This window comes from Penicillium cataractarum, assembly GCF_028827025.1.
Source record: "Penicillium cataractarum strain IBT 29864 chromosome Unknown utg000009l, whole genome shotgun sequence".
NCBI lineage: Eukaryota > Fungi > Ascomycota > Eurotiomycetes > Eurotiales > Aspergillaceae > Penicillium > Penicillium cataractarum.
The window spans coordinates 2,392,424-2,404,578 of NW_026622745.1; the positions used below are offsets into that span (position 1 = coordinate 2,392,424).

The 12,155-nt window shown below is 48.3% G+C and overlaps 3 protein-coding genes across 3 annotated transcripts; all 3 read right to left on the reverse strand.

The window, feature by feature from the left end:
- Positions 1-107: 107 nt before the first annotated feature.
- On the reverse strand, positions 108-1,266 carry N7496_011464 (endo-1,4-beta-xylanase; the record flags this gene model as incomplete). Its single annotated transcript, XM_056704377.1, has 2 exons — positions 108-962; positions 1,033-1,266. The coding sequence occupies 2 exons, from the start codon at positions 1,264-1,266 to the stop codon at positions 108-110; spliced, it is 1,089 nt and encodes a 362-aa protein (XP_056550337.1).
- Positions 1,267-2,476: 1,210 nt separating this feature from the next.
- N7496_011465 (sugar porter family MFS transporter) lies at positions 2,477-4,403 on the reverse strand (the record flags this gene model as incomplete). Its single annotated transcript, XM_056704378.1, has 7 exons — positions 2,477-3,148; positions 3,200-3,485; positions 3,543-3,633; positions 3,691-3,808; positions 3,869-4,104; positions 4,170-4,223; positions 4,280-4,403. The coding sequence occupies 7 exons, from the start codon at positions 4,401-4,403 to the stop codon at positions 2,477-2,479; spliced, it is 1,581 nt and encodes a 526-aa protein (XP_056550338.1).
- Positions 4,404-6,646: 2,243 nt separating this feature from the next.
- Positions 6,647-7,210, reverse strand: N7496_011466 (uncharacterized protein; the record flags this gene model as incomplete). Its single annotated transcript, XM_056704379.1, has 3 exons — positions 6,647-6,941; positions 6,996-7,098; positions 7,195-7,210. 3 exons carry the CDS (start codon positions 7,208-7,210, stop codon positions 6,647-6,649), a joined length of 414 nt encoding a protein of 137 aa, XP_056550339.1.
- Positions 7,211-12,155: the final 4,945 nt, after the last annotated feature.

Genomic DNA, 12,155 nt, shown 5'->3' on the forward strand with positions numbered 1-12,155 from the left:
TGATATACACTGCAGTGTCTTTGAGATCTGATTTGTTATACTATTACAACGCTCTCACTTAATGGCCAAAACGGCTCACGATCAATTCTTATCTAGTGGGACTCTATCTAGCATACACTGCAAGCTTTCCCCTCGAGGGCCTCGGCGACAGCGTAGTACGCCGGCTTTGCCTGGAGAGTATCGTTGAACAAACAGGCACCACCTTGGCCAGCAAAAGTACTCGGAACCCAGGAATAAGCATCGTCAAAGTCCCATACAACCACACCGATGCAGCGAGGACCAACATTTAAGCAGCTAGTAACGCTCGAATAGTAGTCTTGAGCCTGCTGCTTCTGAGCAGCAGCCGTGTAGTACGGCACAGTCGAGAAACGAATATCAAGCTCGGTGATAGCCACGTCGAGATTAGCCTTGATGTAGGACTGCTTCGTAGAGACTTGATCGGCAAGAGAAGGGGTCTCGCCCACGATAAAGTGGGATTCCAGGCCAATACCGTCAATTCGAATACCGCGCTGGCGGAGTCCACTGACGAGGTTAAGAACGGCAGTTGACTTGGTACCCGGGTTTTCAATGCCATAGTCATTGTAGTAAAGTTTCACATCGTTGGCCCCAATCTCAGCCAATGCCTCCTGTGCGTATTTGAATGCAAGGTAGAAGTAGTCCTCGCCGATAGTGTCGTACCAGACACTTGAAGAGAATGAGCCATCGGAGTTGAGAGCCTCGTTGACTACATCCCACGAGTAGCAGCGTCGACCAAAGTGCTGAACAGTCTTGAAGATGTGGTTCTTCATCACAGCAGTGAGAGCTTCAGCCGTCCAGTTCTGGGATGTGACGAAGTCGGACACCTGGCTAGCCCAGACGAGGTTGTGGCATCGAACCTGTGTACCGAAGCGCTCGGCCACCTCCAGGAATTGCTCGGCTTCAGTGAAGTTGAACACGTTTTGCTCTGGCTCGGTGTACATGAACTAGATAGACATGCGAATGTCAATGGAGGAACAAATAACAGGCCAAGGGAGGATTCCAACATGGACATACCTTCATTGCGTTTGCCGGCGTAATTTCACCAAAGTTGTTCTTCAGGACTTTGAGGTACGCGGCGTCGGTGGTCTCAGCAGTTCCAGGAATATCGGCCGCTGTACCAAACCAATGCTTTCCCCGGCGCTGAGCAAGCTTATTGAGATCAATGCTGTTGCTATTGCTATTGGAAGAGTGAGGTGCGGCCTGGGACGCACCGGCCAGCAAGGCCGCAAAGATGAGAGAGGGACGCATGGTGACAAGCTTGAAAGTGGAAGAGTGGTGATTGCTTAGCACTGTATTTTCATAGAGAATTTTGAAGCTATATAAACAAATTTTTGGCCTAAGCTTTCTACACTTCCCCGCAAATGCACGTCGCCTGTTATTACTAGCCTCTAATATTCAATCGCTCATTCGCTGGCCGAAAGTTAACACCCCTGGGTACGTCTATTCTCCGGAGGAGCATGTGGATATTAGGCTATAGGTATGCCAAGATGTTTGGTGGAAAAAGGCTAAGCATACTACACTAGCCTCAGTTTCGCTTAAAGCCGGCTGCAGAAGAGCAAAGAGGGACTAGGCGGAATTAGTAAAAGCGTTGGCTACAGGTTCTAGTAGGATGTATGTTTTTGATTTCAACCGAGTTACCGGCTACAATAATCGTCTAATATGCTCAATATCTTTTAGAGTGTTCTTATAGCCTAATACCCCATGAAGTATATCAAATTTAGTGGGTGGATCAATATTGACCCCTACCGAGTGGGCATTCCGAGCCAGGTATGTTGAATTGGTCAAAGTTCAATGGGCTCTGCATGGAGAAATAATATTTACCCTACCGAAAAAACCTTATTAAAGTGAATACCGAGAAAATTAACGGCCGAGGATGGTTAACATTGCGTCCCACTTTTAGTATGTGAGCTGGAGATAAGGGTTCGCTTGTGATTTACGTTTGGGGGCTAGAGCTAGATGCACCAGCGCCTTAGCTTTTTCGGCAAATCTTAGCGGCTTGACAGTGCCGATCTGCGAGTTCTAGAATAAGGGATGGATAACCGATGCATCTCTATACATCAAAACAGTTGCAAAAGATCGTCGTTAATACTAGAAGAGGTTGTAAACCGGACATGAATAGAAAGCAATAACAAGGGCACTGAGTAGCGGGACAACTTCACAAAGTCAGATATGCCAAGATACTTGATTAAGCTAAAATATGCTGCTAATTGTCCTGTCATGTACGTGTGGTTTAACATGCACTCTCGAGCTCATGAAGAACCACAACCGCTATCACTAGATTTAACATTGTATGCAGAAGTAGGAGGGGGATGCCATTAGGCAGGATAGATTCTTCAAAATAGTAACAACAACATTATAATGCTCCTTCAAGGAGCAAAAGTACACTTGTAATGACATTCATCTCTCATAGGGGCGATGGACTGTCATCTCGATCCAGTGCATTGAGCCATCAGCCAATCTACAGTTCAATCTGGGAAGTAACCGCCTTCTCACCACCATCCGCGGAGGCGGATCTACCATGAGCACCAGTGAGTTCCTGAACCTTCTCAGAAGCAGCCGCACCACCCAGGATAGCTCGGTCACCATCGAACTTCTTGACAATCTCCTCCAGGGGAATCTCCTTAGTCTCAATGTAGAACTTCCAGACGACGAAAATCTCAAAGACCAGGAAGACACAGTACACAATGTAGTACTTCCAGCCAATCGCGTCCAGCGCGATAGGGTTCACATATTGATTGAACCAGAGACTGAGGTCGACACAGAAGAACATGAGGGTAAGACCTTTGGCACGGAGGCGGTACGGCAGGATCTCAGAGGAGTAGGAAACCAACATGCCGCTGAAACCAATGTTATAGGCAATGTAGAAGAGGAACATGAAGACAATGACGGCGTTGGCTGCGTTGTTGTTGGACACACCGGCGGCGTCGGACACGCTGAAGCGGGCCAGGGCAATGGTAGTCGCCACGTAGCACACAAGCATGCTGACACTGGATGTCAGGAAGAGCTTGCGTCTGCCGAAGTAATCGACGAAGAAACAAATTCCAGTTGCGGAAACCACATTGACTGCGCTCAGAATCAAGTTGATGGTGAGTTGAGTGTTGCTGTTGGTGATGCCAATCATGTCCAAGACCTAATTTGATCAGCCATTGTACCATCTATTACAAGTTGTTCCATGACTCACCTGAGGCAAAAAGTATGACACGATGCCGTTGCCTGACCACTGGGAGAAGAAACCAATGGAAATCAGAATAATAGAGCGGTGGCGATTGCCAGGAGTAGACCAGAATTCAGTCCAGTTGTTGCCCTCGAATTCCTTCTCCAGCTCGATGGTCTGTTGGATCTCGTCGAATTCAACGTTGACCAATTCATCGTCTTCGTCTCCTTGGGCATGCACGTAAGCCAGGACCTTCTTTGCCTCCTCCAGTCTGCCCTTAGAAATGAGCCAACGGGGTGATTCGGGAACGGTCCTGTAAACTCAAAGTCAGAAAAATCGTTCCTCGTTAGACTGTGTCTGTGCCTCTTACCAAATGAAAACCAACTGGCACAGGGATGGAATTCCCTGCAAGAGACAAGGGACACGCCACGACCATGCGCTGCCCACGATGTGGTTCGTTCCTAAACCGTCACGTTAGGAGTTGCTCTTTTTTTTTCGATGTCACTTATCCGACGTACCCAAAGCAACACAGGCTCCGATGAGAGAGCCCACGTACCACAGACTGTTATAGATCGACGAGTAGACTGCGCGGTGCTGAGGATGCACCAGCTCGGTGACAAGAAGGGGCGAGCATTCCTAATTTTTTTTCGGCATCAGTGATCAACTCACTACAAATGAGGCTATTGTCCGACTCACCTGGGCAATACCGAGACCAAAACCAAGGACGACACGGCCAACGACAAACAGCGCAATACGGTATCCGATCGAGACCATGGCAACACCGAAAAGCATGATCACGCAGCCCACAACTACACCGGCACGACGACCGAGAATATCCGCAACGTATGGGACAACGGGAATTGAAAGCATGGAGCCGATTGACATGGCGGCTGCCAAGAGACCCAGGGTAGCGCCCTTTGGGTGATTATAGGCTAGATCGTCTCATTGTCAGATCCATGGCCACGAGCTATTTATTATTCAAGTTGGAATTACTCACACTCGTTCCAAGAGTCCATAGCCTCCAGTCCGTTCATCAACGATCCGTCGTAGCCTAGTCATTCTGTTAGTCGCGTTGTCGCGATGGCGCAGGAAGGAGGAGGGAAGTACCGTTGGTCGCAGAAGTAATCATGGCTGCCCAGAGAGTGAGATAGACGAAGCGCATGCCCTTCATCTTCCACCATGTCACCTTTGGCCATTCTCGGCCACCGAGAGTGAATGTATCCTTTCCCATTGTGCGTGTATCAGTCAAGTCTTGACACGAATTGAAAAGAAGTAATAGGATTGATCGAAGATGCAACCAGTTGCGGCCCAATCTGTGAAATCTGCCAGGATCTGAAAATCCACCCTCGTGGCTGACAGTCGCTTAGTATTTAAATGCGCGGGGAAATGTTTCGTTGCGACGAAGCTGCAGGACCGGTCTCTTCTAGCGGCAAAATAGGATAAATTGTCGGACCCTCTCATCCTTTCAAGGCCCTAGATCTCTTGACCCCGGTCATTCGATCAAGATGGGGGGATAAAGCTGGAGAGGGTTCCACCAAGCTTTGCCAAATTCTCATGGCAAAGCTTACGGGTCTTGCGCAAAGCCAATGGCCGACGGGGTTGTCTTGTCAAGTGGCCAGGGTCTTGCGACTGAATTCAGGCTCAATTGGAGAACGACATGAGCCTGACCAATGTTAAGACCCGGGCTCGCGACGGTCAGCAGCCGGGGAGACAGCCGTCCATCTCTAAGAGGAATGAAGGCGTCGCTTGGGTTGTGGAAGTGATTGGCTCCGAGGTCGGGCCCATAGTCTTGGTGACAGGAACCAGAAGGACCCTAGATCAGTTCAGGAAAGGAGTCAAGGGCCGATGTCTGCTTTAAGACACTAGCACGAGCCTTGCCGAAGCGATGGCCCATTACTGGACGCTCCGGGGGTTGTGCTCCACTTAAACTGAACCTTCTTCCCCCAGATTATTCTTTTCCCCCCGGACGGAAATTGCCGTGGCCATTGGCCTGTCGAAAACAGCCCCCACCAGGTCCACCAGGGGGTTTCTCCGTTGGATGAGTGCGACGGCACTAACAGGCCGTCCGGCAAGCCATCAAATCGTCAGACATTCATCCTGTCGGCTAGTCAGCCCGAGGGTTCGTGCTTAGGGCAACAGGACCGGAGAGAAGGGGGAAAATAACGGAAGGGCGAAAAAACGGCCCGAACAAAGCAGAAATGCTATTATCCAGAGACCCACGATAGTCAAGCAACCTTCCAGGGTCTCAAGTAGAACAATCATCAGCATAAACACGTGAGACATCGGCAGTCTAGCGCGAATAACATTTTCGAGGCCTTGACTTTAGCCTCGAATGGCCACGCACGTCCCCTGAAATATTTCAAATCAACGCGTCCGTGATGTGTTCCATGATTCCTATCGCTTGGTGGCCAACGGACATGTCAGCATCGAGACGGCGTAGGAGACTCTGCTCGCTCCAAATATCCATCCTCGGCAACTCTTTTCAGCTCAGACTCGGGTATCACCAAGTCTTTCTCTCCACGGAAGCTGGCACGGAGGATAGTCACAGCAACCCCGTCCTCGGGTAGGTCTAGCTGTGTAGTAGTCATAGCTATGCCATCCACGTAGGATCTTGTTACTTGCACGACAAAGAAATGAGCTCACGCTATAGACTAGGCCTAATTTGGTTGGTTTCATCTCCGTCCAAAGGTCTAAATCTACGGATTAGTGATTGGAGAATTAGCCTAGCCAGATACACTTTAACCGCATATCCCTTAGATGATATCTCTAAAGGTCTTCTGGACTGGCTCTCGGAATAGCTTTAGAATTTTCTATCGAGTTATCTTTCGGACTCTATAAAGTTTAGTCGGGAGCAGAGTACTCCACAGTTATCGAGGTCACCAATACTGTAGTGCTGAGAGTGGAGCAGGAGCTACACTGATTAGGCTAAGTTTGACATGCGAGATGACTTTTCAGAGCAAACGAAGTTTAAAGGGGAAAGATGATGATCATTCTGGGCTACTTGACCGGGTACCTGACCGCGACTGGCCGACTAAGCGGGCCAGTGATAGGTAGTCCTGCCAGACTCGGAAAGCTCAGTCTCCAGCCGAGCGGAACATGAAAGGGATTAAAGATAAGAATTTTGAATAGCAATTATTGATGATGACGCGTAGGAACTGTAGCTACTGGGCAGGTAAACTTGGGGGAAATCGATGTGAACTCGGAATGTAGATGGATATACCTTGCGGTACGGAAGATGGATCAACGGGAGGGCTTGGGGGATCCTCAAATTCGTGCTGGGGAGTATTAACCAGCTCTTGGATGTTGGCGGGCTCCTTTGGTTCTCAGTCGCGTCTGTCGTACGAGTACTAAGCACATTTCATGTCGAGCTCTTTGTTAACAGGTGTCGTTTGAGGCTCTGTTGAAATCCAGAGAAAAGGGCCTCAAAAGCAAGTAAGAGGAGCTTAAAACTCAGGTGGGTTAGATAGACACTCATCACCGATAGAAAGAGATGTATATGGCTATTTCGATCTCCACAACCTTAGGCAAGTGTAGAGGAAACCAGACGAAGGCGTGTGAGAGCGCCGACCCGCCATACGTGTTGCGCCAGAACTTGGCCATCACTGAGTTGACCTGATATCCTCGACGAAGCGCTTCCACATGAGTAGGATTGCAGTCATGTAATTGAGCCACAAGAGTAACGTCCGCTTCAACCAGGTTCGCGTCAACGATCTCCTCGAGCACGTTCGATTCGGGGTTCACAGGTACGGCAGAGGGGAATTGAGAAAGGCTGTTAGCTTAGAGGTTTGATATACTGGAACGTTGACAAATATCGAATTCGAACTGACTGACGTATTGCGAAACTCGAATCAGGCGCTTGTTGAGCTTGTCCGTGGCGGACGATCCTAGATGCGTATGGTTCTCAATGCCCTTCGTTGATTTGTGATCTATGTAGACCATACCATGTCTTTCAGTGCTCTCAATCAATGTACTAACCCGATGTAGGAATCTGTAGGTCTAATATTAGTGTACATAGTATAAACTCGACATCGTCGTCATTATCAAGGAGAACATGGAATATAGGTCCCTTCCAATAGACAGCCACATTTCATCAAGCTGGAATGTATCTGATGTATCAACCTTAATAGCATATATATTTCTCGACTCGTAATCTAGTTCAGTTTCAAAGCGAACAATCTTGAGGCCCAGACCTGGGTCGATTCCCTTGACTTCATGTGTGTTTGTTTCATCATGCCTTTTATGTACGATGGTATCATTGCATATTCTGGCCCAGTCACCGTGCTGAAACAAGCTGCATCGCTTAATTGTGCAGGAGCAAGCATCCTGGCTTTCCCCGCAACTTGAGCGACTCCGAGTCGGACAGGATTTCGAAAGAACTGACTTGTCGAGATGCAGGCAGCTGGATTGTATCGTTCGATACTTGCATTGCCTGTAGCCTGGACTTGTTCGTTCATTTTTGTTTGTGATTCATTCCCATTACGAAGACCGATGATATGTCTGGTTAGGGTATTTTATCAACTTGGCTTTGAACTTGGGATAGCTAAAGTGAGCGCCAGAACAAAAATATCTGGTTTGTCACTCGCATGTTGTAGAATATATTGTGTTAAGCTTGTCCCCATTGCCTTGTCATGCTGTGCTGAATTATTGAATTGACCTTGATTGAACTCTGCAAATCTTTCGGGTGGTGCAGAAATGGTCCTTGACCGAGCGTCGAGTCGTGTTGCTGCGTGTCTACTAGACTATGTAGCTAAATATGTATAGATACAACACCACAAGGAATTTCATTCCACAGAGACAGTCCAAAGAGAAGGTCTATTGCTATCTCTATGGGAGCGTGCCTCGCAATGCTTTGTACGTATATCTCAAGCAAGGAAGTGACGGGACTGGACTGGAAACAAACAACAAATATGCTGAAGGAAATTAGAGTCGTAGGTGAACTGACAGACCAGCAATATTTTCAAGGATCCCGTCAAACATCCAGGAATATACATCGGGCGAATATCTTGATGACAACAGCAAACAGTGCTTATGGGGCAACGCTCAGGAATAAGAGACCCTTTAAAATCTCCGTATATGCAATAACAGATCGCACAAACACATGGGTCTCAAGGCATGTTTATGTGGGAGTTATTCAGGCCTTTGGTTTCTTTGCCCAGATATCTATGGACCTTAGTCATTACTAAAGAAACGAGAACGATTAGCCTTGGGCATATCTGATCAGAATACAAAGAAGGCAGCCGCATAAATGGCAGCTTCATTGAGCCTCAAGATTAGTTCGAGGACAGCTAGCCGGTCATTTAGGCTCCTTGGAGGTCTACGAAGAAAGACTTATAGTAATGAGAGAACTAGAGAGACAGCTGGTCAGTATTAAAATCACGGAAAATCAGCCTACACACCGGTCGAGGAGAGGTAGGCATGCTAGGCGAAACTGCTGGGGAAATTCTGCTCATCTGGTCAAATCCACAATAGCAGCAACACGAATTTCCAATCGAGATTACGTCGCAAATAACGCAAGTCAGTCTACCCGGTATTCACCAAGGCGCGATAGCCGAAGGCAAGAAAAGAAGCCAAATGAGTTTGGAGCAAAGAATCCGCCGCACCCAAGACCTGCAGCGTTCCTGCGAGCAACAGATTAATTCCTAATGACTGTCAGCAAGCCCAGTCGTCAGCTAAGTATCCAGCATCCTGAGCGCGGCTATGTCTGTCAGACATCACATCTACTGACCAAGTCCAGGACATCCGAATAAGGCCGAGATTGGACAGCTACATGAATTCGTGGCGAAGCCGCGAAGGGCAAAGTCCCGGAGGAAGATGTCCATTTCCAGGCGTCCTGCAAAGCCAAACCGAAGAATCCTCTAGGCCGGTTCGCAATGGTTAGAGGGTGACTGCGTGGCTAGAGCCTTTGACCTTCATCTGCTCCATCTGCTCCATCTGTGGAAGCCCCGACGGGCTGTTCCTCTTGGGCGAGATCGGGGAGCTCGAGCCAGGTTGTTGGGTCCATTGATCTCAAGGATCTCGATACGAAGATAATGGTGACATCGTTCTCATCATCACCCGGTGGCTCACCCAAGTTTCCAGGTCCTTGTCACTGCGCGCCACAGCATGCTTCGGGCAAAGAAGAGTCTGTGAATAGCCGTTTGTGATCTCAAATAATTTCCCCGCTTGGGGTCCTACAAAAGTAGGATGTTTTCAGATGATCTTGGTTAGAATTTTCGCCGACCGTTGTTGAAATGAACCTTGCGGTTTAGGGAATTCGATATGATCATCGATCTGGGATTGGTGGCCGATCTAGCCAAAGACGGGACCAAACAGGCTTTGGTTCATGTCCACATTTTGGGAGAGCCTTGCTGGTAGTAACCTGAGCCCTGGGATTGGTAGAAAGGTAAAGAATGGAAATCGGCTTTCGCTGAGGGTTCCGTTGAAAATGTAACTGGCAGATCACTTTGGACTGTGCCTGGCAGTGGTTTTGGCATTGCAATATTCCAACCTTCTACCGGGGAGCCTCGACAGCATAACCACGGACAGGTCGGCGACGGAAAGCGCAAAGATGGACGACGAGAATCTCTAGGCAGGCTTGCCTCTCATAGTCGAGACTGATCGGCTTTGGAAGCAACGCATTTCCAAGGAGCCTGTGAAACTCCGCGGGAAGGGGGTAAAGAATGATGGCGGCCATACCGGATGTGGACGGATGGAGACTCGCGGGAATGTGATCTTTCCAGAGGTCGCACGAATTATGGATAGTTTTCTTCCACTGTTGAATTTGTGAGTGTTGTGGGAGTATGGAGTATACCGCGTACTCGGAACTAAGATAACAGTATAGTGTAGGTCCAACCATAGTCCCGCATAGCAACTGACTTGCTCTTGGACGCGTCGTTGACTCCACTGGATTCCCCATTCAAAGTAGAGACGGAAGTTGAGATGGGCGAAAATAGAACCGGCTCGGTCGTAGGCGGAAGAATAGAATTTTCATTATCTCCGGGCTGCAAGACCCGTTATTGTCGCAGCAGTATACAGTAGTACTGTAGTGATGATTTTGTGCTTCATGTGGAGTTCAGGTCGGTAGACTAGGATGATCGCGCTAACATGTCTCGAATAATGACGACTGCCTACATGCTTCCAATCATAGATGACTCTCGAGTTAACATAATCATCCAAGTCTAGACTCGACTACAAACCAGCTCACAGCCAACTGTCGAATCTGCCTATCGTGGCTATACCTGTATCTGATTAATTGCCTAAGACTTCCATGAAAGGCCCATAATGTTTCTATTTTCTCTTAATGATCAGCACACATTTACTCCGTACAAAATAATGGATTGGAGCCTGTCAGCCTGAGACAACACTACGTAACTCTTCGTTCTCTCCCCCACAACCATAACGGACACGGTGCTTACTATTGGTGCCTCTTACGGAGCCCGTTACCTTGCCCAGCATAATTCGTACATACCATCTTTAAACCTCGGCTCCATACGGTACCAGCATCTAACAGACCTCAATGACCACTCCAGGAGCCACGCTTTCAGCCGGGCGGGGGCAAGCATAACAGAAAAACGGCCTTGGGAACTCGAATCAAAGCGGGCTGGGACTTCCCCGGGGCACCGGAAAGTCAAAGACTCTTTGACCAAAAGTCAAACTGGCGAGGGCAAACACGACGAAGATGAAATATGTCTTTTGCAGTTTCTCAACGAAACCCGGGCGATGACGGTGTCTGACTGCATGGCATAATTTGGGGCGAAGGTGATTGGGGCTTGACTAGATTGTGTATATGATTGGACCGTGCTTGGGGTTGTTCAGAATGGCATTACTAAAACAACCACATCCAGGCTACCCCACGGATTACTACATTCACTACAGTAATAATATCAAGTCCTTTGTCTGACTATTTAACTAATAATATGATTGCGTCAATGACTCATTACAGTATTTATGATTCATTCTCGGTTGAGGTGGATCCAGTCAAGTACAAACCGAGATAAATATTATTCGAAGTACGGAGTATACTGATCTACAACGAATATGTACTCCTAACTCCAGACATCCTTTCAAGAGCACGTACTTACTCTGGTCATTTTATTATCGGCGCTCCTCAAGGGCCCCTGCACGGCTGAAGCAGCCTGGAAGCAGCTTCTTGAACGGAACGTGATCCATCCACAGGCCCCACGTCTCGAGGAGGTCTTTGTTGCCTTTTGCGACCCGCAACATCCAAAACAAGTCTTTGTCCTTGTCTCGAACCTGGAGTCCGGTCCAACCCTAGCGACTCGGGAGGCAAACTGGGGTTGTGTGCAATCAAACTTCCTATAGGGTGGAAAGTATGACAATCAAATGATTAACATCTATCTTGAAACCTGTGACTGGACTGGACTGTCTTGGGGCTAGACCAAAGTCATGTCGGTACTTTTCCATTATCCCAGTTGCTACGCCCCCATGAACTGCATCGGACGTGAGGTCCAGAGTTAGACATTATTCCTTTATAGCAGGGAGTGATACGATGGCTTGAGAAATGATTTGCAGATGTGCTCACGATCACCCTCGCAGCGAGTCATGTCATTTGACACCCCCCTGCTGGAGGAGGGGGGGCCAGGGCTGACTGCGAGGCGAGGGGAGATGTGAGGTGTGTCGACGCGTTCGATGTTACAACACGAACCAAGGGCTAGGGTTAGTTGGTACGAAGTAATTGGGACATCACCGACCTTCTCTGCTTTTTCTTTTTCTGGGTTTCCTTTAGACCTCCTCCCATGAAAGGTACAAATAGCATCTTCACCGAGTCATAGCTTCGGAGTATATCAAACCACTGTGCAGCCTCGGTAATTACATTAATATTGTGGGAGGAGATGTCCTCCTAGCATTGACTAATTTTGATCACGATTTCCTGAACGGAAGAGTCGGAACTCTGGCAGTGAAGGAAACAATGGCAGCGCGGTGATATCGCCTCACAATGTCTCCACAAACTGTGGATGATGTGAACCACCGTCTGATACCGAGT